The 24933-nt window shown below is 59.8% G+C and overlaps 1 protein-coding gene across 6 annotated transcripts in view; it reads left to right on the top strand.

Moving 5' to 3' along the window:
- Positions 1-24932, top strand: part of RAI1 (retinoic acid induced 1) — a 130652-nt gene extending 105720 nt beyond the window's left edge. For 5 of the 6 annotated variants that reach the window (XM_024234355.3, XM_054535486.2, XM_063718048.1 and 2 more), the window contains 4 exons: positions 6385-11980; positions 17067-17160; positions 22875-22924; positions 23453-24932. In XM_024234355.3, coding sequence (XP_024090123.3) covers positions 6401-11980; positions 17067-17160; positions 22875-22924; positions 23453-23467 — 5739 coding nt within the window. In that variant the 5' untranslated portion in view covers positions 6385-6400 and the 3' untranslated portion in view covers positions 23468-24932. Of the gene's footprint in view, positions 1-5621; positions 5759-6384; positions 11981-17066; positions 17161-22874; positions 22925-23452 lie in introns of all 6 variants that reach the window. The other variant, XM_024234357.3, reaches the window with a different exon arrangement.
- The last annotated feature ends 1 nt before the right edge of the window (position 24933 follows it).

Raw genomic sequence — 24933 nt, 5'->3', positions numbered from 1 at the left:
TAAAAGGCTTGCCCAAGGTCACACAGTCAGCCAGCAGTCAGACAAACCTGCAGACACTTGACACCTCTGTGTTTCCACTTCCCCAGGGAAGTAAGTCATGGACCCTCTGGGCATGTGGGGTAGGGAGGACAAGGCTGGGGCCAGACAGTCCTGTGCCTTCCCTTAGCAGCCAGGCCAGGCGCGGTGGCTCACGCGTGTAATCCCAGCACTTTGGGAGGCTGGGGCGGGTGGATCACCTGAGGTCGGGAGCTCAAGATCAGCCTGGCCAACATGGAGAAACCCCGTCTCTACTAAAAATACAAAATTAGCCAGGCGTGGTGGCACATGCCCGTAATCCCAGCTACTCAGGAGGCTGAGGCAGGAGAATCGCTTGAACCCAGGAGGCGGAGGTTGTGGTGAGCTGAGATCACACCATTACACTCTAGCCTGGGCAACAGGAGGGAAACTCTGTCTCAAAAAAAAAAAAAAAAGCTATATCTTATCCTTATCATGCAGCCTCCTACAAGGGCAGGCACTCCTGGGGCTTAGGGTGGGGAGAACAAAGCTGGCTGGGAGCACCTCTGTGGGTCCCATCTGACCCTTGTGCCAGCGTCTGGTCCAGCCCCTTGGTCTTCCTAGGCCCGGGACTGATTGTGTCTGATGGCATCAGCCTGGCCTCTTGGGGGAAGGACAGGGGCTGTGTCCCCCAGCAGGACCCAGACAACTGCCTGGGCCACCAGACCCTGGCCCTGTTAACTGTCTGCGACCCAGCAATCAGCACCCCCCACCCTTTTTCCCTTTTCTTCATTTTGACAGAGACACGGAGAGGTGGTGATGCTTTTTGTTCAGTGGTGAATAAAGTGATCTAAAAAAAAAATATTGTCCGCAAGAGACTGATCAGTACAGAACGGATAATAGGTGACCTCCTCCCGGCAGCCTCCCCTGGGGGGCCTAGGAATGCCTGCAGCTGCTGTGGCATCCCCTGTTGCTCCCCCACACCTCACAGTGGAGGTGGGACGGCTGGCCATCTGCCCCTCGTCCCTGGACTGTGGGCCCTGCGGCCCAGGTCTCCCAGCCTCTTGATATCTGTATCCCAGGAATTGGCACCAAGGGTCGGTGGGGTGGGAGTGGAGAGCAGGGCACAGCTTTAGAGTTAGGGGACCTGGGCACCTAGGCAGGGGGCCTGGCTGTGCCCATGAACAGCAGGTGGGGTCAGGCCAGCGGGTGGGTGTGGTTAGGCCCTGCAGGGATCCCATTCAGCTGGCTTAGCAGGTCTCAGCTGTCCCCACAGCTGGGTCCCTGGAGGAGATGGTGTTGGGGGCTGTGAGGGGAGGCTCCTCAAACATCTGGAGAGTCCAGATACCTCTGCTCCCTGTTCTGGTGTACTCTGAAGGGCCCAGAGCTCCCAGCCACACCAGGGCTTCCCCAACCTCAACTGAGCCTGGCTAGGGCTGCCCTTCCGCTTCTCACCCCATCACTGGCATCCTGATATTTGGGACCCCCGGACCCTATAGAGAGGGCATGTTGGTCACCCCGTGGGATTCTTCCTTGAGCATGGCGGGGGACCATGAATGAGGAGGGATGCATATCCAAGCGTTGCCCACAGGGAGTGGTCTGGAGGGGCTGCCTGGTCCTCTGGGGTTCCTGATGTCCTAGGAGGGTCCTCCATCTGCCCCAAGCAGGCCTCTCAGCCTGTGGACCCTAACCTGTTCCAGAGGCCTATGGGCACCCAACTCTCTTGTCTTGTGGGCTCCTTGGAAACTTGCCCCCTTCCTCCCATTCAAGCCAGGCCCCTAGGATATGGAATTGAGCCCATACGACAGCAGTGAATCTGGCTAACGATTTCTCATTTTCACCAAGTCTCCTGTATTGATTATTCATCACCCACAACAGATGGGGAGGCCCGAGGGGTTCCACCTTCTCCACCCCTGCCTGGACTCCTCCTCTGCCCTGTCCTCAGCTTCCAGAGTCCTGGTATACTCCGCCTTCGTCCTCAGGTTCCCAGTCTGCCCTGTCCTCAGCTTCTGGAGCCCTGGTACACTGCTCCTTCATTCTCAGGTTCCCAGGCCTTGAGTGGGTTGGGTTTTTAAATTTTTTTCTTGCAGCTACAAATCATGAAAACAGGTCATAAAACCACTTTGGGTAAGTAGGTGGGATGGAACCAGTGGCCTCGGAGCTGCTGCTGGGGATCAGTAAGCCCCCAATCCGTTTCTTTCTCCCTCTCTCCCTGTCTCCCCTCAGCCTCCCTCTCTCCCTTTCTCTTAGGAAAAAATTCCAGCCACTACCTCCCAGCTGGGCTCCCTCAGGAGCCACAGCAGCTCTGGCCCACACTGTGCCCATTTCCCTGACTGGGGCCTCAAGCCTGGGGTCTGAGGAGGCTTTAGGCCTAGTGACCTCTCCCTGAGGCTGCCCAGGGGACAGTAGTTGCCTTGGTGACAGTGGGTGGCTGGTGACCATCACTGCTCATTAGTGGACCCACCCGAGGTGGGTCTGGCTGCTTAAAGATGAGGACAGAATAAAAATAAAAGTGAGGACCCTGGCCTGGGGCTCAGGCCGTCACAGGCTGCAGCTCAGCCCCTTGCCCCACAGCAGCTTTGGCTTGCATCCTACTCCAAGAGACTGTCCCTCCAAAGTGGGAGCCCCCCTTGGGGGCTCAGGACAGGGGTGTCCACCCGTGGTCCAGTCACTGCCGCTGCTGCTGAGGGCGTCCTGCATAGGAGCTTCCCTGTGTGTAGGCTCTGCTCTGGGGTCCTAAGCAGGGCACTTGTCCTGAACCTCACTTTTTTCTGTAAAGGGGGAGGAGAGATTAATCAAACCGTTGTTTGAGAAAGCCGCACAGAGTAGGTGTTCTGCAGCTGCCTTGCTCCCGCCCCAGCAGTCCTATAGATTTCTGGAGGGAAAGGGCTGAGGTCTTTGCCTAAAAGAAGGGCTGTGCCCCAGGTGTGCCACACTGCCGAAGGCCTGTGAGAGCTGCTGGCCTTGCACCGTAGGGTAGCTGGGGTTTCGTTGTGCCCCCACTATGTTCATGGCTTGGAGTGAGGACACCCATTGCTGTGTCAAGGGGAATCCTGATGCCCTGGGTGCTATGTGGCTCCAGCTCATGCTCCCTGCTGTGCCTGGCCTGCCTCCTCTGTCCAGCGCTGAGAAGACTAAGTTCCAGGATCTGATTCTAAGGGTGAAGTGTTCATGTATCTGGTGCTTAGAGGATGCACTAGACTCCGCCCCTCCTGCCTTCTAGTTTCAGCAAGAACTTTGGAGATAAGGCCTGGACCAAGTGTCTGAGAGGAGAGGCAGGTTGGGGAGAAACGGATGGACGGGAATGAGTGGGGACCATCTGGGCAGTGTGGTTGAGCTGGACCATGAGGAGTGAGCCCAGTGGGTGGAGGGTGCCCTCCCTCATCCCCACTCACCACCCCTTCTCCCTTCAGCCCAAGCCACAGGCCAAACCCACAATCTGCCCGCTAGGCCACTTCTTCCCTGCCTCCAGGTTCAAAGGTCACCATCGTTCTGCCGGTGGGGGGGACTCTTTCTGCCCCCTCCTCTCCTGAGGCCTGCCTAGCCCAACCCAACCGAGCCCAGCCCTGCTGCCTGCCTCTCGCCTTCTGTGTCCTGTCCTAGTGCTCTTGAAAAGTAATCATAATCATAATAATTAATAACAACAGAGCCCATAGCAGGCCTGAGGCAGCCCTTAAAGAGGCAGTGCCCCATTTTCTCCCAGCAGAGCTGGCAGTGGGACCTGGCTGGCACTGAGAGGCGGCCTGTTCCTTTGTTCCCATCCCTCCCTTTGCCTTGGGTTCCAGGGTGGTGTTGGGGCGAGCATTTTTGCCTGTGTTCTCCATCAGCACTGGGCTTCTCGTGTTTTAATTGAACTGTCTTTTCTTAGCGATAGATGCTTTCACCGCATCCAGCTGCTCGTGTGTATTGGGAAACCTGCCTGTAATACAGCTCGACTAAATTAAAAGATGCGGCAGCTGGACCGATTAAACAGGGAGGGAGGAATGCAGACGGACAGGCAGGGAGGGGATACTGGTAATAGCACCCCCTCACTGACTCTGTCTCTCTTTAAATAATGTTTCTGGTAATGCATTTTGGAGAATGTGAAAAAAAATAAAAAATAAAGCCGTAGAAATGTTAATGATATCCACAGGACACTCAGCAGGAAATGAGAGTGATCTGGGACTAATAAAAGCTGAAATGTAATTTGTGCAGATATACGAGGCGCAGCCTTCAGAGTGGTCCTGGGTTTGCACATTCTGGGCTCATAAACATGCGCCAGGGGAGGGCAGGGAGCAGGCGCCGTGCCCTCGGCCTGGGCACAGGCCCGCCTGGGCTGCCCTGTGGCAGTCTGGCCGGGGCAGGAGCGTGAGGCTGCCCACCTGGCAGGGAGCTGCCAGACCAGAACCAAGTGCCGTCCCCAGCTCCTCTGGGTTGGCACGTCGCAGCAGGAACCTCCTGTAATGTTTTATCCGAGCCGCCAGGGGTAGGATTGAAGTGGGTCAGAAGGGCGGGCACGCTGCTTGTTAGGGATGCCTGTGACAAATCCAGGGAGAGGAACTGGAGCAGGGGGAAAGCGGCTTTGATAAGCCGGTAGGCAAGGGCTTGCCTCGTGGGAAAGTGGCCGGCCCCCACACTGGGCTGGGTCTCCTGCATTGGTGGGCCAGGGCAAGCTGACTCCAGAGAGCAGGAGAGGTGGTCCCAGGACTGGGCTGATGGGCTTCTGGGGGCCATCTGGCTGCCCTGGGCTTGCCCTGCTCTCAGGCAGATGGAGGCCCTCTGTTCCCTTCCCTGCATCCATCCCCAGACACTAAATAAGGAAGGCACTTGTGGTGGGGTCCAGGCCAAGGAAGAAGGGTGAATGGAGCAGCACCCCCAGCTCTCCCCCACTCCCCACCTTTCTGCCTCTTTCCTGTCCCCCTCCCCGACTCTGTGCCTCTCCCTCTCTGTGCCCCTCTCCCCCTCTCTTTGTCCCCTCCTGACCCCTTGAACAACCTGGAATCTTTGTAGCCTGAGGCAAGCCACCCCTTCCTTTTGGAGCATTTGGGAACCAGCACTGGAAAGTTCCCTATCCCCTCCTGGGGGCCTGGGCCACGCAGGCCGAGCTGAGCCCCCTTCTTCCTGCCTCCGGGCCAGCATGGTTCTGGGTAAATCCCAAACCCTCTGGGACTCGGCCGATGGCCAGCCCCTCCATGCACGTCCTCCAAAACCTGGGGCATTCCTCTTTCTTCCATCCCTCTTTGAGGGGTCTTCTGGGTGGCCAGGCCAGTGAGTCAGCTGGAGGAACCTTTACCCTGAATGCTGGGCCGTCAGATACTCTGCTCTGAGAGGCTCCCCCAACCCACCCCGGGTCCTTTCCTGACCCAGGATTCTGCTCTGCAGGTAGGGGCAGGTTAGACCCCCGCCTGAGCCCCAGCCCCTAAAATCATAACCAGATGGGCTCTTGAGTGTTGCCTGCCCCAGCCCTCACCTGCAGAGGTGGGGAGGAACTGGCCAGGAGGGACAGGGCTGTGTCACCCCATGCGGGTGGGGCTGGGCTGTGCCCTTCCGTGGCCGTGGCCATGGGACTGCATCTCTACTCCCATTAGTATGCACTCCCTCACTCTGGGCCACGTAATCTGTTTATGCACCTATGATATCAAAAACAGGAGGCAGGTGCTGCCGTCTTGCGTTCCTGGGAGTCAGAGGAGGGGACGTTTTATGTCTACAGTGGCTTGGCAGCCCCTAATCGACGTCTGCTAGAAGGAACAGACAGATTCCAGATGGCGTGGCAGTGATAGAGGAGGTGTGTGTGTGCATGCGTGTGCATGTGTGTGTGAGCATACATATGCTTGTGTGCACGCGTGTGCGTGTGCTCAAGCGGCCTCCCTGGGACAGGGGCAGACCCTCCTCAGTCCCCAGCATGGCTGGGTCATGCTTGAACACGGTCACGAAGGGACTAGATTACAGGATCCAGCAGGCCCCAGGGGACGAGGGAGCGGGAATTGCTCTGCTAAATGCTTTTGGGCTGTCAGGAAGGGCTGGGAGTGGTGGGTGGGGGACAGTGGGGAGGAGCTGGCAGTGGGGGAGGCGGGTAGCTCCCCAGTGACCTGGCGCCGGGCAGCCGGTTTTGCCTCCCGCGTCGGTGGCCGTCCTTGGCAAGGCGCAGCTGCAGGCGATGTGGGAGCGGGAATTACAGAGCACACCTCCCTGACACAGAAGTTGTCAATATGCGCACAGCTGGTGGGGAGGCTCAGGCGAAGGGGGGAATATTAAGAGCTGTGAGGGGGAGCAGGCAGGGTGGGGAGGTGGGTGGGAGGGTGCTTTCTGAGGCAAAAGGAAGTGGCCCATCTGAATCGCTCATCCTCTGCCCCCTCCCTGCCCATCGTCCCCTCCCTCCTTCCCTCCCTCCCTTCCTTTTTCTTTTCACAGATAACCAGCCCGAGTCATGCAGTCTTTTCGAGAAAGGTGTGGTTTCCATGGCAAACAACAGAACTACCAGCAGACCTCGCAGGAAACATCACGCCTGGAGAATTACAGGCAGCCGAGTCAGGCCGGGCTAAGCTGCGACCGGCAGCGGCTGCTCGCCAAGGACTATTATAACCCGCAGCCTTACCCAAGCTATGAGGGTGGCGCTGGCACGCCCTCTGGCACTGCGGCCGCGGTGGCCGCCGACAAGTACCACCGAGGCAGCAAGGCCCTGCCCACACAGCAAGCCCTGCAGGGGAGGCCGGCTTTCCCTGGCTACGGCGTCCAGGACAGCAGCCCCTACCCAGGCCGCTATGCTGGTGAGGAGAGCCTTCAGGCTTGGGGGGCCCCGCAGCCACCGCCCCCACAACCACAGCCACTACCGGCGGGGGTGGCCAAGTATGATGAGAACTTGATGAAAAAGACAGCAGTGCCCCCCAGCAGGCAGTATGCAGAGCAGGGCGCCCAGGTGCCCTTTCGGACTCACTCCCTGCATGTCCAGCAGCCACCGCCGCCCCAGCAGCCCCTGGCATACCCCAAGCTCCAAAGGCAGAAGCTGCAGAACGACATTGCCTCCCCTCTGCCCTTCCCCCAGGGTACCCACTTTCCTCAGCATTCCCAGTCCTTCCCCACCTCCTCCACCTACTCCTCCTCCGTCCAAGGTGGTGGGCAGGGGGCCCACTCCTATAAGAGTTGCACGGCGCCGACTGCCCAGCCCCATGACAGGCCGCTGACTGCCAGCTCCAGCCTGGCCCCTGGGCAGCGGGTCCAGAATCTTCATGCCTATCAGTCGGGCCGCCTCAGCTATGACCACCACCAGCAGCAGCAGCAGCAGCAGCAGCAGCCGCAGCCGCAGCAGCAGCAAGCCCTTCAGAGCCGGCACCATGCCCAGGAAACCCTCCATTACCAAAACCTCGCCAAGTATCAGCACTACGGGCAGCAAGGCCAGGGCTACTGCCAGCCAGACACAGCCGTCCGGACCCCAGAGCAGTACTACCAGACCTTCAGCCCCAGCTCCAGCCACTCACCCGCCCGCTCCGTGGGCCGCTCGCCTTCCTACAGCTCCACACCGTCGCCGCTGATGCCAAACCTGGAGAACTTTCCCTACAGCCAGCAGCCGCTCAGCACCGGGGCCTTCCCCGCAGGGATCACTGACCACAGCCACTTCATGCCCCTGCTCAATCCCTCCCCAACGGATGCCACTAGCTCTGTGGACACCCAGGCTGGCAACTGCAAGCCCCTTCAGAAGGACAAGCTCCCCGAGAACCTGCTGTCGGATCTCAGCCTGCAGAGCCTCACGGCGCTGACCTCACAGGTGGAGAACATCTCCAACACCGTCCAGCAGCTGCTGCTCTCCAAGGCTGCTGTGCCGCAAAAGAAAGGCGTCAAGAACCTTGTGTCCAGGACCCCAGAGCAGCACAAAAGCCAGCACTGCAGCCCTGAAGGGAGCGGCTACTCAGCCGAGCCCGCAGGCACACCACTGTCAGAGCCGCTGAGCAGCACGCCACAGTCCACGCATGCGGAGCCACAGGAGGCCGACTACCTGAGCGGCTCCGAGGACCCACTGGAGCGCAGCTTCCTCTACTGCAACCAGGCCCGTGGCAGCCCTGCCAGGGTCAACAGCAACTCGAAGGCCAAGCCCGAGTCCGTGTCCACCTGTTCTGTAACGTCTCCTGACGACATGTCCACCAAATCTGACGACTCCTTCCAGAGCCTGCACAGCAGTCTGCCGCTCGACAGCTTCTCCAAGTTCGTGGCGGGTGAGCGGGACTGTCCGCGGCTGCTGCTCAGTGCCCTGGCACAGGAGGACCTGGCCTCTGAGATCCTGGGGCTGCAGGAAGCCATCGGTGAGAAGGCCGACAAAGCTTGGGCCGAAGCACCCAGCCTGGTCAAGGACAGCAGCAAGCCACCCTTCTCGCTGGAGAACCACAGCGCTTGCCTGGACTCTGTGGCCAAGACTGCGTGGGCCCGGCCTGGGGAGCCAGAGGCCCTGCCCGACTCCTTGCAGCTGGACAAGGGCGGCAATGCCAAGGACTTCAGCCCAGGGCTGTTTGAAGACCCTTCCGTGGCTTTCGCTACCCCTGACCCCAAAAAGACAACTGGTCCTCTCTCCTTTGGCACCAAGCCCACCCTTGGGGCTCCTGCTCCAGACCCCACTACAGCAGCTTTTGACTGTTTCCCGGACACGACCGCTGCCAGCTCAGCGGACAGTGCCAACCCCTTTGCCTGGCCAGAGGAAAACCTGGGGGATGCTTGTCCCAGATGGGGATTGCACCCTGGCGAGCTCACCAAGGGCCTGGAGCAGGGTGGGAAGGCCTCAGATGGCATCAGCAAAGGGGACACCCATGAGGCTTCGGCCTGCCTGGGCTTCCAGGAGGAGGACCCCCCTGGGGAGAAGGTGGCCTCGTTGCCCGGGGACTTCAAGCAGGAGGAGGTGGGTGGGGTGAAGGAGGAGGCAGGCGGGCTGCTGCAGTGCCCTGAGGTGGCCAAAGCTGACCGGTGGCTGGAGGACAGCCGGCACTGCTGTTCCACCGCCGACTTCGGGGACCTCCCACTGCTGCCACCCACCAGCAGGAAGGAGGACCTGGAAGCTGAGGAGGAGTACTCCTCCCTATGTGAGCTCCTGGGCAGCCCCGAGCAGAGGCCCGGCATGCAGGACCCACTGTCACCCAAGGCCCCACTCATCTGCACCAAGGAGGAAGTGGAGGAGGTGCTGGACTCCAAGGCTGGCTGGGGCTCTCCATGCCACCTCTCAGGGGAGTCCGTCATCCTGCTGGGCCCTACAGTGGGCACCGAGTCAAAGGTCCAGAGCTGGTTTGAGTCCTCTCTGTCCCACATGAAGCCAGGTGAAGAGGGGCCTGATGGGGAGCGAGCTCCAGGGGATTCCACCACCTCGGACACCTCTCTGGCCCAGAAGCCCAACAAGCCTGCTGTGCCCGAGGCGCCCATTGCGAAGAAAGAGCCTGTGCCACGGGGCAAAAGCTTACGGAGCCGTCGGGTGCACCGGGGGCTGCCCGAGGCCGAGGACTCCCCATGCAGGGCACCAGCGCTGCCCAAAGACCTCTTGCTCCCTGAATCCTGCACAGGGCCCCCACAGGGACAGATGGAAGGGGCTGGAGCCCCAGGCCGGGGGGCCTCGGAAGGGCTCCCCAGGATGTGTACTCGTTCTCTCACGGCCCTGAGTGAGCCCCGCACGCCCGGGCCCCCAGGCCTGACCACCACCCCTGCACCCCCAGACAAACTGGGGGGCAAGCAGCGAGCCGCCTTCAAGTCGGGCAAGCGGGTGGGGAAGCCCTCACCCAAGGCTGCCTCCAGCCCCAGCAACCCGGCCGCCCTGCCTGTGGCCTCCGACAGCAGCCCGATGGGCTCCAAGACCAAGGAGACAGACTCGCCCAGCACGCCTGGCAAGGACCAGCGCTCCATGATCCTTCGGTCACGCACCAAAACCCAGGAGATCTTCCACTCCAAGCGGCGGAGGCCCTCTGAGGGCCGGCTCCCCAACTGCCGTGCCACCAAGAAGCTCCTCGACAACAGCCACTTGCCCGCCACGTTCAAGGTCTCCAGCAGCCCCCAGAAGGAGGGCAGGGTGAGCCAGCGGGCAAGGGTCCCCAAACCTGGTGCAGGCAGCAAGCTCTCTGACCGGCCCCTCCACGCACTCAAAAGGAAGTCGGCCTTCATGGCGCCGGTCCCCACCAAGAAGCGGAACCTGGTCCTGCGGAGCCGCAGCAGCAGCAGCAGCAACGCCAGTGGCAATGGGGGAGATGGGAAGGAGGAGAGGCCCGAGGGTTCCCCCACCCTCTTCAAGAGGATGTCTTCTCCCAAGAAAGCCAAGCCCACCAAGGGCAACGGCGAGCCCGCCACAAAGCCCCCACCCCCGGAGACCCCCGATGCCTGCCTCAAGCTCGCCTCTCGGGCAGCCTTCCAGGGGGCCATGAAGACCAAGGTGCTGCCACCCCGGAAGGGCCGGGGCCTAAAGCTGGAAGCCATCGTGCAGAAGATCACCTCGCCCAGCCTCAAGAAGTTCGCATGTAAAGCGCCAGGGGCCTCTCCTGGTAATCATCTGAGCCCATCGCTTCCCGACAAAGACCGTGGGCTCAAGGGTGCTGGGAGCAGCCCAGTGGGGGTGGAAGAAGGCCTGGTAAGTGTGGGCACCGGGCAGAAGCTCCCAGCTTCTTCTGGGGCTGATCCGTTATGCAGAAATCCAACCAACAGATCCTTAAAAGGCAAACTCATGAACAGTAAGAAACTGTCTTCGACCGACTGTTTCAAAACCGAGGCCTTCACATCCCCGGAGGCCCTGCAGCCCGGGGGGACTGCCCTGGCACCTAAGAAGAGGAGCCGGAAAGGCCGGGCAGGGGCCCTTGGACTCTCCAAAGGCCCGCTGGAGAAGCGGCCCTATCTTGGCCCGGCTCTGCTCCTGACTCCCCGAGACAGGGCCAGTGGCACACAAGGGGCCAGCGAGGACAACTCTGGTGGAGGAGGCAAGAAGCCAAAGATGGAGGAGCTGGGCCTGGCCTCCCAGCCCCCGGAGGGCAGGCCCTGCCAGCCCCAGACAAGGGCACAGAAACAGCCAGGCCACACCAACTACAGCAGCTATTCCAAGCGGAAGCGCCTCACTCGGGGCCGGGCCAAGAACACCACCTCTTCACCCTGTAAGGGGCGTGCCAAGCGACGACGGCAGCAGCAGGTGCTGCCCCTGGATCCTGCAGAGCCTGAAATCCGCCTCAAGTACATTTCCTCTTGCAAGCGGCTGAGGTCAGACAGCCGGACCCCCGCCTTCTCACCCTTTGTGCGGGTGGAGAAGCGAGATGCGTTCACCACCATATGCACTGTTGTCAACTCCCCTGGAGATGCGCCCAAGCCCCACAGGAAGCCTTCCTCCTCTGCCTCCTCTTCCTCATCCTCATCCTCGTTCTCCTTGGATGCAGCCGGGGCCTCCCTGGCCACACTCCCTGGAGGCTCCATCCTGCAGCCGCGGCCCTCCTTGCCCCTCTCCTCCACGATGCACTTGGGGCCTGTGGTTTCCAAGGCCCTGAGTACCTCTTGCCTTGTTTGCTGCCTCTGCCAAAACCCGGCCAACTTCAAGGACCTTGGGGACCTCTGTGGGCCCTACTACCCTGAACACTGCCTCCCCAAAAAGAAGCCAAAACTCAAGGAGAAGGTGCGGCCAGAAGGCACCTGTGAGGAGGCCTCGCTGCCGCTTGAGAGAACACTCAAAGGTCCCGAGTGTGCAGCTGCCGCCGCTGCCGGGAAGCCCCCCAGGCCTGACGGCCCAGCTGACCCGGCCAAGCAGGGCCCACTGCGCACCAGTGCCCGGGGCCTGTCCCGGAGGCTGCAGAGCTGCTACTGCTGTGATGGCCGGGAGGATGGGGGCGAGGAGGCAGCCCCAGCCGACAAGGGTCGCAAACATGAGTGCAGCAAGGAGGCCCCAGCAGAGCCCGGCGGGGAGGCCCAGGAGCACTGGGTGCACGAGGCCTGTGCCGTGTGGACCAGCGGCGTCTACCTGGTGGCCGGGAAGCTCTTTGGGCTGCAGGAGGCCATGAAGGTGGCCGTGGACATGGTAAGAGGCCAGCCCAGCCAGGGTGGGGAGTGTGGGGTTCCGAAGGACAGGCAGGCAGGCAGTCGGGGAGTCCCTTGTTTCTAGTGCTACAGTGTGGGCCAAATGTGTCTGCAGTCTCGGGACGATCTGCAGAGTCCTGAGCCTTTCTGGAGTGTGTGGGGGAAGTGGAGGCACCTGTCTGGCTAAGGCAGGTCACACTCGCCTACCCTGTCCCAGGAGACTTCCTGCCGGGGCCCGTATGCCCAGCCACCAAGGCCCAGAGAACACGAGGACTCCCAAGATTGAACATCAGGGCTGCCCCGGGCGGTGCAAGAGGAAGTTGCCCACCCTCTGTTCATGTCTCCGTTGCCTCTGGGATGAAGCTAAGGGCTCAGGAAGACCCTCTCTGGGGACACAGGCTTGGTGCATGGACCCAGTCACAGGGTTCCTCCCTCTGCAGGACAGTCCATGGGGGTCACACAGTCACAACAGGTAGGGCGGGGCAGACCAGGACCCTCTCACCATTGGCTCTGAGACCAGCTTTGGAAGCCATAGTCACTGAGCACCAACGCGAGAGAGGGAACTCTAGGGCTGCGCCGCCATGCACCTTTGGGGCTGTGACCTGCCCTCTCTGTGCCTCCGTCCCCTCGTCCCTAACGTGGGTGTGAGGGTGCCCATGGAGGAGGGGTCGGGAGGGTTAAAAGGAGGGCACCTCCAAGCCCACCGAGCACGGCAGCCCTGTGATGGTGCAGAGGGGCCTGGTGGCTCTGGTGACAGCAGGGTGACGTTCTTAGTGGTGTCACCACTTCCCCAGTACCATAGAGTACCTCTGTGCCCTTCTGAGGGAGGGGCCAGTGGGGGCGGTGGGGTCCACCTGTCCTCCGGGGCCATGCTCCTGCCCCCACATTCAGCCCCGACTCCACTGCCTCATCCAGACTTCCGTGGAGTGACGCTCCCGGCTCTCAGCGCTGTGTGGTGGCACTCAGTGGGGACGCCTGCAGCCTTCTCTGGTCCCTGCCCTGAGTCCCATCCCCTCCACTCCTTCCTTCAGCCCACTATGTGCGGCTGAGGTCACAGGGGAGCCAGAGGGGCTTGGCAGGGGTCTCCAGAGGCCCTGGACAAACACTGCCTGCATCTGAGTGATTCAGTGACCCGGCACAGTGGCCCCAGCGGGTGGCTTCACCCCTCCCCCTGCCCAGCCTCCTCCCCCATTGCTGCGCTGCCCACCTGCTCCTCGAAGTACACCCCTGCAGCCCCTGTGAGCAGCCCCTGCTCCTGACAGTTGGAGTGGCATTGCCTGGCCAAACCAAGGTCCCGGTGGGGGCCCACTGTGTTTGCCACCCACGCCTCCTAGTGTGTGTCTTGGGCACCTGCTTCCCACTGCCCATGGGGATGGCTGGAGACCTTCTCCACGCCCAGACGCCCTGCCCACCTCAGTCCACCCTCCACCTCAGAGGAAGGTTGGCCCCGACAGGACTCCTGCAGGTTCCTGGTGCCGCGGGTCTTGCTTGCCCAGCAGATGGTGGCCTTGGGCCTCTTCCTTCTCCCCTTCCCAGTTACAGTGATTTTTTGCCTCTCTCCTGCTTTCTCTCTCTCTCTCTTTCTCTCATTACTGGCTCCTTCCCAGCGCCTTGAAACAGGTTCAAGTCTCTCCCGTCATCAAAAAATAATAACCCTCAGATCACCAGCCCCAGCTGGCTGCCACCTCCCCTGCTTCACAGCCCCATTCCTGAAAGCCTTGTCCCCACAGCATCCTCGGTCCTGCAGCCTCACCAGGAGCTCCCCGACACTCACGTCCCACCAGGCTGAGATCAGGTCGTCTCCATGTCCCCTGTAGCCAGCACTGGCCGGCCGAAGGGAGGAGGGGTCAGCCCTGAGCACCGACCGCCCCATCCTGTCCCCGGCCCATGGGTGTCTTACCGCCCATGCACACACAAGGTCCTGCTGGACTGAGGAGACACTGTGTGTTGGAGAGGCGCTAGCTTCCCTACACCACACTGGGGCTGGAACTCGCCAGCCCAGCCCATGCCTGTCTGCTGTGCCATGCTCCAGAAATGGCCTGACAGCCTGCACAACTAGGGCTGCCCCGGGAAGGTCGGAACCAGGAACACCCTGCCAGACAGATGGGACATCTGGGAGAATGGGCAGAGTCTGGGGCTTCCCAGGGTCACTTTTGGCTCACCACCCCTTCCTGCCTCAGTGGCTTGGGGGTGCCATGCTCCTTGGAGTCAGACCCTGGTTCAAATCCCAGCTCTGCTGAGGGCTGGTTCCATAGCTCCAGGCGAGTCACGCATCCTCTGAGAACTCCACAATGTCAAACCCCGTTAGCAGGATTGTGGGGTTCTGTGGATCATGTGGGACCTGCCTGGCATGTGGAAGGGGCTTGGGGTGCAGCTGCATCCCTGGCCCCAGCACTGCCACACCCCTCGGTACCTTGACCTCACTTTTGCGCTCTGGAGGGCAGAACCTCTGAGCCAGCTCTCAGGGATACCCTTTTTCCTCGATGGCCCTTTCTGGGAACTGCCCCCGCCTGCTGTCTCTGAGCCCTGCCTGCCCTTCCCCCAAAGCCATCATAGACCCCTACCTCCTATCCAGATGGAGCCTGGCCATGGAATGCTTGGGGTGAGAGGGACCCATAGCGGGCTCTGGGCATTGTTAGGGGGCTGGGTGGTGTCTGCAGAGGCCCCGCCTGTGGCAGGGTTTACATGCCGCCACCCCTGCCCTCCTCTTGGGTAGCTGGGGTCAGAAGGGCCTGAGGCCTCACTCTCTCTGCATCTCAGTTTCTTCACGTCTAAAATGCTATTCAAATGCCTGCCTGAGGGTGGTTGGGGCCTCCGTGCAGTAAGTGGAGAGAAGCCTTCAGCCAGAGGACCCCCATATGCTTAAACATCCAGACACCGAGGGCCACTCACAGACAGCGGCCGGCTTGTGTTTCATCATCCCTTTTGGGTCAGGAACTGGGGACGCTGGACCCCAGATCTCCAGGAGGCCATCCCAGACTAGGCAGGAAGGAGGCCTCAGCCCTGAGCTGAAAACCTGAAATTCTAGAATAAACCCCAGGCCCCACTCCCAGCGTGGGCAGCAGGGAGGGGAGTGTTCTGACATTTCTCAGCTGCTGTGGGTGGGATGGAGCACCCACCCTGAGCATGTGGGGTCCTGTGGGCTCCTACTGCAGCCTGGAGGCAGCTGCAGGGGTCAGAGACCAGCCTGGAGCCCTCGGGCAGGTTTACTGAGCCTCAGCTCTCATTGGTAACCCGGGTAAAATGACAGTAATCCCATCATAAGGTTGCTGTGGGCATGAGGCTTCCAGCCATGCCTGGCACATAGGAAGCTATTGTTGTTTGTTTCACTGGCTTTGCACCTGGGCACAGGCCGCCGCCCTCTCTGCTGCCTTTTCTACCTCACCCCCCGCCCCCAGCACGGTGGCACCGTGGCTCTGGTGCCTGGTGACTTCTCCCTCCCCAGCCTCAGGTTTGCTTCACTCTTCCAAGGGCCTTCTTGGCGTGACTGTCCTGTCCTGGCCACGTCCACTCCAAGCAGCTGGTCCAGGTGTGGGGCAGCCCCCAAGCTCAGCAGAGGACAGTTTTGAGACTTAGAGGAGGACGGCATCAGATTTACATGAAGTCAGCCATCTCAAGGGATTACCACGTCACCGCCTCCTCTCACAGGTCTGAGAGCCAGTCCCCTGGAGGGTGCAGGTCTCATCCTAGGTAGAACAGTCCCAGCCTAGCTTCAAAGTGCTCCTGCTGCCAGAAAGGGTAGAAAACCATGCTGAATGCCTTCACTGTTGCCTGGAATGGGAGCCTCAGTTTCACCATCTGTAAAGTGAGATTAATGAAAGGGACCCACAGAGGGCTATTAGAAAGAGCCAGTAGGCAGCCAAGCGTGGTGGCTCACGCCTGTAATCCCAGCACTTTGGGAGGCTGAGGTGGGCGGATCACGAGGTCAGGAGATCGAGACCATCCTGGCTAACATGGAGAAACCCCGTCTCTACTAAAAATACAAAAAATTAGCCGGGCGTGGTGGCGGGCACCTGTAGTCCCAGCTACTGGGGAGGCTGAGGCAGGAGAATGGCGTGAACCCAGGAGGCGGAGGTTGCAGTGAGCCGAGATTACGCCACAGCACTCCAGCCTGGGCGACAGAGCAAGACTCCATCTCAAAAAAAAAAGAAAAAGAAAAAAGAGCCAGTAGGCCGGGTGCAGTGGCTCACGCCTGTAATCCCAGCACTTTGGGAGGCCTAGGCAGGCAGATCACCTGAGGTTGGGAGTTCGAGACCAGCCTGGCCAACACGGTGAAACTCCGTCTCTACTAAAAATACAAAAATTAGCTGGGCATGGCGGCACATGCCTGTAATCCCAGCTACTCGGGAGGCTAAGGCAGGAGAATCACTTGAACACAGGAGGCAGAGGTTGCCATGAGCTGAGATCACGCCATTGCACTCCAGCCTGGGTGACAGAGTGAAACTCTGTCTCAAAAAAAAAAAAGCCAGTGGACAAGGACACACATCACGCCCAGCACACCGGAAGCATGCAGCAGATGCTGGCTGGTAGCCGCAGCCATAGTAGTAACTGGCATCACTGGTCCAAAGGGGTCTCCCTACCCAATGTACCAGCCCAGGGAGTGCTAAATGACCCATGCTTGTGGGCATGTGTACCCCAGTGCTGAACCTCCTTCTGGTAGATTTTTAGGCACCATTTTGGAGTAGGGAGGCAGGGACCACAGGGGGCCAGCCAGTCTGTACGGCTTTTTTTTTTTTTTTTTTTTGAGACGGTCTCACTCTTGCCCAGGCTGGAGTACAGGCAGTGGCATAATCTCGGCTCACTGCAGCCTCGACCTCCCAGGCTGCAGCAGTCCTCCCACCTCACCTTCCTGAGTAGCTGGGACCACAGGCACACACCACCACCCCTCACTATTTTTTGTAGAGACAGTTTCACCATGATGCCCAGGCTGGTATCAAACTCCTGGACTCAGACGGTGCTCCCACCTTGGCCTCCCAGAGTGCTGGGATTACAGGCATGAGCCACTGCACCCGGCCTACCAGCCTGTAAAGCTTGAGGGCTGGGCTCCAACTGGAGACACTCACCTGCCTTTCCTTTCTCTTCATCAGACGTGTTCCAGCTGCCAGGAAGCCGGGGCCACCATTGGGTGCTGCCACAAAGGATGCATCCACACCTACCACTACCCGTGTGCCAGCGATGCAGGTACGAGCCCGCCCAGGAACAGGAGGGCATTGGAGCCCATCCAAGCAGTCCAGGGGGACCCTCCCTGGGCACAGCTCCCCAAACCCAGGCCCCATCTCACTCTTCAGTTTCCCTCCTCTCTTGCCCCAGCAATTCTTTTATCTCTCTCTCTGCCTAGACCTCTGCTGGGCAATGCCAGGGACATGGAAATGAGTCATTCCCCAGGCACCTGCTTGAGGAGTGCCCAGAGCAGTGAGGGAAGATAGAGGCATAAATTACAATGTGGAATGCTGTCTGCGGAGCCGTCATTGCCAAGGGGCAGGGAGGATCTCAGGCCTCAGAGAGAGAAAGGAGTATTGGGGGTTGGGCCTTTGAAGGATAAATAGGAGTTCACTCAGCAGAGACAAGGGGAAAGGCACTACTACAACAGCAAAAACCAACTGAGTTGGGGGTGATGAGGTTCAAAACAGACTGAGACCCATGGAGCAATTGTGGAAGTTTTGAAGCAGGGTAATGGGGTATGGAGGTAGGCCCAGGCTCCCCACATCCTCTCCCCGGTCCCTCCTCTCACTCATGTATTCATTTGTTGCGCAAGCATTTATTGAGCCCCTGCTATCCCTGGGCACACAGAATGACCCTGCATGGGCTGGAGCCACCCAAGAGCCCTTACCTTTATCGACCAGGCGGGGAAACTGAGGCTCAGAGACATTCTTTATTTCATCCAGAGAAAGCAGTTGCTTATGGTACAATATTAGTCATTGGGGACAACAATATTTGGGGAGATATGGGGCCAACTTTGGCCTGGATTCAAACCCTAGTGGTGAGGGGGTGGTTTTCATTCTTGTTTGAGACAGAGTCTTGCTCTGTCACCCAAGCTAGAGTGCAGGGGTGCAGTCATGGCTCACTGCAGCCTTAACCTCCTGGGCTCAATCATCCTCCCACCTCAGCCTCCTGAGCAGCTGAGACCACAGATGTGCGCAGCCACGCTGGCTCCTAGTAGTGTTTTTATTTTTATTTATTTATTTATTTATGTACTTATTTACTTATTTTTGAGACGGAGTCTCACTCTGTCACCAGGCTGGAATGCAGTGGTGCGATCTTGGCTCACTGCAACCTCCGCCTCCCGGGTTCAAGCGATTCTCCTGCCTCAGCCTCTCAAGTAGCTGGGACTACAGGCGTGCACCACGACGCTCAGCTAATTTTTGTATTTTTAGTAGAGATGGGGTTTCGTCGCGTTGGACAGGATGGTCTCGATCTCTTGACCTTGTGATCCGCCCGCCTCAGCCTCCTAAAGTGCTGGGATTACAGGCGTGAGCCACTGCGCCCGGTCCCTAGTAGTGTTTTTAATGTGTGGTCTTGAGCAAGTTGGTTGATATCTCTGCACACAGTTTCCCCACCTGTATGACGGAGATGATGATAGCCCCTTCTCTGCAGAGCTGCTGGGAGGAGAGTGAAATAATGAACACTACCCACACAGTGCTGCCTCAGTCCTATTTTGGGTCCAGCCTTTGTGACCTCTCCCCCTCAGCCTCAATCCCTCCCAACTCTGGCCTGGAAAGAGGTGAAGTCATAACCCACCTCCCAGTGGACAGAGCCCAGGCCCCCCAGGCTCCCGTCGCTCTCCTAGCAGCCCCAGCTACTGCCTCCCCTCCTCACCTGATGCCCTGCTGGCTTTGCCTGGACAGAGGGGACCACAGCCTGTACCCCACCTGCCTGGTGGGTCCCCAGCCAGTGTCGGCCCAGCCGAGCTGCCCCAGGGAGGACACAGAGGACTCTGAGTGCTGACAGTTGCTTGGCGGGGGCTGAGCTGCCAGGACCCAGCGGGGAAGGGGCTTGCTGGAGCAGGGACGTGGAGGATTCTCACTGACTTCACCCTCCCACTCTGAGCAGTGTGAGCCAGAGTTTAACATGGACCCTGCCACTTGCCCAGGCATGTGGCCGCACTCCCCATAATAGCTGCCCTGAGTCACATTCGTCCTTCCACAGTGATTAACTTAGCGCCTGCTCCACTCCCAGCCCTGCTACAGGCCCATGTTGTTTCCAGCCATCTTCACAGATTGGCTGCCTCACCCACAGCACACAGCATGGCGTGGACAGTCCCAGGACTTAATGCCTTGGCTTTCTTGCTCCATGTCCTATGTTCTTTCTCCTACCCCAGGACTGCCCAGCCCCCCAAGGGGCTCACCCTTGAGTGGGACAGACAGCAAAACTGTGGTTCTTGGCCACAGTTAGGGAGACCAGACAGGAAGGAGAGAGTATGCACTGTGGGAGAGGTTCATCCTGTCTGAACAAGGGAGAAATCTAGGAAGACTTCCAGGAGGAGGTGACATTTAAGCCAGGCCTCAAAAGATCGGGGGAGCTGGGTAGCAGCTGTTTAGTGGTGGGACTTGTATACTAGGCTTTGAGCAAGAGAACTTTTGTTTCAGATAAAATCCTAGAAGGATTCCTCATATAACAGGGATCCCTGTAGCGCTGTGAAGATTGAGGCAGGAAAGGGACTGGGAATGCTGCAAATGGAGACATACACCTCAGAGACTGAGTTGGCACAGAATCCATGGGACTTGATGATGAGGGAGAGGGAGGTGACAAGCCTGATGCCCAGCTTCCCCATGAAGGGGAGAAGTAGGGTGTGGACGTGCAAATGGAGTATTAGCTGCTGCTGCAGAGCTACTGGCCCTTCCAGGCCCAGCTCCATGGCTCCAGCGCCAGCCCTTCATTAGTTCTCAAAAGGGCGTGAGTTGGCTGCAGGCTCTGCTGGGAGCACGATGATCTAGGGTGGCCCCAGCTGGGCCAGCTTGTCTTTGCTCCATGCGATCTCTCATCCTCCAGCAGGCTGGCCTGGGTGCGTCCTCATGGCAGCAGCAGGGCTTTTGAGAGAGTGGAGGTCTCAGGGCCTCTCACAGCCTAGGTCCTGGGCTTCGCCACGTTCTGTTAGCCAAAGCAGGTCCCAAGTCCAGCCCAGAGAAGTGCAGGCCGCCTCTCCATGGGGTGAGCTGCAGAGCCACACCACAAAGGACCTGGGTGCGGGGAGGGGACTGGGCTGCTCTGCCAGGCCATCTACACACACGGCAGTTCCCTTTGGCCACACGGCAGCAGAGGCAGCTGTGGACATACAAAGTGTAGATAGCTGGGCTCAGGATCGAGTCTCGCCCGCCATCAGCCGGCGAGGGCTCATCAGAGCCCTGGAAGGGACAAAATAGCAGGGTTGTGTTCACCATGGAACAGCTGGCTGAGGAGGAGGGTGGACCCCTGAGAGACTGAGGAACAGCTGCCAGAGAAGGCGAGGGAGAGCAAGTGAGCTCGAGAGTGAAGGCGGGGAGGACGGGCGCTTGGGGTGCAGGGAGGGCCCCCAGCGTGAGTCTGCCAGCCAGGTGGTGGGGGGGGTGGGAGTGAGAGGGCACTAAGGGAGTGGGCCGGTCAGGCTGATCTGATGTCTGGCCAGGGAGGAGCCCCAGGCCTCTGCATCAGGCACTGGGACTGCAGGGCACCAGGGCTGCCCACTGGCTGCCAGCCTCTGCCCTGCACTGCGCTGTCCTGGCCTACTCATCCTGTCCCCTTCCAATCCTTGTTAAGGAAACCACTTTGGAGACAAGCAGTGACTGAAGAGCAGGCAGAGGCTACTACACCACAGTGTCCTGTCTGAACCTTTCCCCACTCAGGTCCTGGGGCCAACCTGTCAGTGAGTGCCCAGGTTCCTCAGGTGCAGGCACCAGGTCAGGAGCCAGATCATTGAGGATTGGCCTTGCCCAGTGACTTCCGCCCCGTGCCCCATGTGGGGTGGTGCTGGGGCAGTGCTGAGGGAGCCAGTTTGGAAGTGGCAACCTCCTACCCTCAACTTCCCTTGGTGGGAGTGCCTGCAGCTACCCAGGCGTGCCGGGGGCAGGCCTGGGGTTTTAGCCCAGTGTCTTTGGAATATCTAGTTCAGCCCCAGAACCGCATCTGGCTTGCCTGAGCCAAGGGAAGGGGAACAGCCGTGGCACATCTCCAGCTGCTGGCCCTGAATGGCAGTTTCCAGGTCCGTGGCACTCCAGCTTCTGGAGACAAGGGGAGACCGCCTCAGAGAGGCCTGCTACCGCCCGGCCCTGCCCTCAGGGCTGCGGAGCTGTCCCCGCCCTGCCTTCTGGCCACCACCCTGTCATGATGCCATTGCACAGAGTCACCTCCAGTGTGAACAGGAAGATTGTGTTGGAGAGAGCACCAGCCTCCAGCTACTTTTGGGTCTGGGGTTTGTTCAGAACAGTGGCTGGTGAGGCTTTGCGGGAGGGGAGCCCAGAAGGGGACTAGGGACTGGGGGGTCCCTGGGGGAAAAGCCAGCTTCTCCCTAGGTGGCAGCAGGCAGGGGAGTGGGGACTCCCTGAGATAGCAACACATCCCAGGCCTAGGTGGGCATAAGCACTGGACATGCTCAGTTGTCCTCTCTGCCCCTGCCTCCTGTACCCACTGCATGCCACACATGTGCAGGGTGGTTTATTTTTAAATTTTATTTTATTTTATTTTTATTTTATTTTATTTGAGACAGGGCCTGGCCGTGTTGCCCAGGCTGGAGTGCAGTGGTACAATCACAGCTCACTGCAACCTCCGCCTCCCAGGCTCAAGTGACCCTCCCGCCCCAGCCTCTCGAGTAGCTGGGACTACAGGCATGCGCCACCATGCTGGCTAATTTTTGTATTTTTGATAGAGATGAGGTTTTGCCATGTTGCCCAGGCTAGTCTTGAACTCCTGGGCTCAAGCGATTCATTCACCTCATCCTCCCAAAGTGCTGGGATTACAGACATGAGCCACTGCTGCTGCCAAGATGGTTTCTATACACTCCCATCCTCAATCTCCATGATAGGTATACAGTAGGTGGCATAATGCCCATTTTACAGATGTGGAGACTGAGGCTCAGAGAAGTAGCAGATGCTCAAATCCAGGCTTGTAACACCACTACCAGTCCATCCACAGGGGTTCATGACATGCTCACTGGAAGTTAGTGAGCTCTTCCAGGGGCTGGGCATACATCTAGGGAAGAAGACAGAGCTGGTGCCCTCTGGGAGCTTGCCTGCCAGTGGGGAAGAAACAAGGAGCAAGGCCGGGTGCAGTGGCTCACGCCTGTAATCCCAGCACTTTGGGAGGCCGGGGTGGGTGGATCACCTGAGGTCAGGAGTTTGAGACCAGCCTGGCCAACATGGTGAAACCCCGTCTCTACTAAAAATAGAAAAATTAGCCGGGTGTGGTGGCGCACGCCTGTAATCCCAGCTACTCGGGAGGCTGAGGCAGGAGAATCGCTTGAACCCGGGAGGCAGAGGTTGCAGTGAGCCGAGATCGCGCCACTGCACTCCAGCCTGGGTGAAAGTGAAACTCCATCTCAAAAAGAAAAAGAAACAAGGAGCAAGACAAGATCACACAGGCCAGTCTCTTAGGAGGCAGTGACAAGTGTGGCTGGCAGAGTAGGGCAGGAGGGAGGGAGGGACTGAGGGACTGCCTCAAGTGAGGAGGGGCGGCGCGTGGAACTCAGGGGGAAAAGCTCTCCGCGGAGGAGGTGAGGTGAGTCCACACTGCCAGGCCAGGGGCCGCACCCGCGCCGTGGAGTGGAGTGTGAAGGGTTTTGTGCAGGATCTGATTAACTCTTTGAAAAGAGCCCCTGCAGTCTAGAGCCTCGCGGGCAGTGCGGCTCCCCTCCTGGCTGCAGACAAAACCCCACAGCTGTGAGCCCCCACCCTGTCCTAACCACCGAAACTTCTCTTTGGTCACAGGTTGCATATTCATCGAAGAGAACTTTTCTTTGAAATGTCCCAAACATAAGGTAGGGGACACAGTGTTTTGTAGGGGGAGGGGTGTCAAGCGGGAGAGGAGCCCCACCTCGCACCTCCTTCACAGTCCCCTGCCCCCTTGGCTGCGCAGCCCCGCAGGGCCCAGCCCTAGAGGGAGGGAGCTCTCCCCGCCCACCCCCAGGAGCCCCCGCCGCCGTCCAGCTCAGGTCCCTGTCCACTTGCGCGCTGCCGCCGCCACCGCCGCCGCCGAAAACCCGCAGGCGTCGGGGCATGGGCAGCCAGGGGCTGGAGGGCGTCCCTGGGACGGCCACCCCGCAGCTCCCCAAGATAGGTGACAGAGTGGGGCAGGCGGGGGCGCGGGACGGTGGCACGGAGGTGAAGGTGAAGGTGGACGGGGTGGGGCCAGAAGGGGTGGTGCCGACGGCCTCGGGCGGAGACCCCAGCCGCGCTCTCGGGTCGCCTGGGTCTGGGGCTTAGGGGGCGGGCCCACACCGGGGGCGGGGCCTATGGACTGTGAGGTCCGAGGTCGTCGGTAACTGGCGCGCGGGCGTCTTTTGCAGAGGCTGCCGTTGTAATCCACACCAACGGCCGGAGGAGCCGCCGGAGCCCGCCTGCCCGCCCGCCGCCGAAGGAGAGGAGCCGCCTGCGCAGCCCCCGGGCCTTTGAGCTGCTCCCAGCGCGGGTCCGGAGCCGATCCTTGATCCGGGTCCCGGATCGTGGATCCGGCCGCCTAGGGCTCAGACTTGCGGCCCCGGGTTGGGAGGAAAACCCGTTCCAGAGCCGCCTGCTCCCGGAACTGGACGGCACAGGGCGTTCTTGCCCACCCCAGGGGCCAGGCTTGCGGAGGGGGAGCTCGCGGAACGGCCAGACTCCCCGGGGCGCTCAGCCTCCGGCGAGGGTGGGAGACGGCTTTGTCCTGGGGACACTTTTCCCCTCTGGCATCTCAAGACGACGTGGCACACATTCCACGTGGGTGCTGCCGCCACCCCAGTCGGTCGTGGCTTGCAGCTGGGAGCCCTGGGCTTGGGGGTGGGGGTCGAAACAGTCCTGGAAGAGGCGGAGGGCGGCTCCTAGCTCCGTGGACTAGGCGGGGGAGAAAGGAAGCCTTTCTGAGAGCGGGCTAGGCCAGCGCTGGAGAGGCCGGAGCCTTTGGAACAAACCGTGCGGAACGCGTCCAGGGGCTTTCCCGCCCAGCCTTTGCCAGATCTCTCGTGCGGTTCGGGCAAAGCCGGGGTAGACCTGGGCTATGCTCAGTTAGGGGTTGCGGGCTCCCCGAGTGTGGGCGGGACTGGGACACCCTTTGGCCTCTGTTCGTCCCCTTTCCAGTCCTCCACCCCCGCCCCCGGAGCCCAGCCTGGGAGCACAAAACCCAAGAAGCGGCCAGAACGCACCTCCGGCGGACGCGCGACCGTTGTGCACCACCAGGGACCGCCGCGCCTACTCTGCACGGGAGCAGGGACAGCGCTAGATTCGTGTACAAAACCTGTGTACCCCTCTATATATATGTTACATAGAATGTATATATGTTGGGAACATGCTCGCTTCTCCCGTGTGTCGCCGCCGTGCGTCGTGCGCCCGCAACAGAGCCCCAACCGGGCCTTTGCCGGGTAAGGGGCTACCGCGACGCCCCTTGTCCACGCAGCCACCACCGGCCCGGGCCAGTCCCTGCCAGTCCGTCCGCCTGTCCGTCCGTGTCCTCAGCTCTGTCCACGCTTCGATAGGCCTGACGCAGCCCCAAGCCCAGGGCCGCCCTAGCAACTTCCTGTACATATGACTGTAAAATGGTAAACGTGTGTATTATATCTGGCCTCGTTATATAGTGTATATATATGTATACATATACATATATATAATATATATGAAGACTGTAAATGTTAAGACGACTAGTGTTCTTATTAGTATATTGCTTCACACTGAAGATTGTGTGTATCGAGCTGTTTCTAAAAGATGTTTATTTTCCTTAAGAGTAAAAAACAGTCATTGCATTCAAAAAAAAAAAAAAAAGTCAATAAAGATACAACGATTGTTTTGGAAAATCTGC

This window comes from Pongo abelii, chromosome 19 (assembly GCF_028885655.2).
Source record: "Pongo abelii isolate AG06213 chromosome 19, NHGRI_mPonAbe1-v2.0_pri, whole genome shotgun sequence".
Lineage (NCBI taxonomy): Eukaryota > Metazoa > Chordata > Mammalia > Primates > Hominidae > Pongo > Pongo abelii.
Note: the sequence above shows the minus strand (reverse complement) of the source record. Positions and strands in the feature narration are given on the sequence as shown.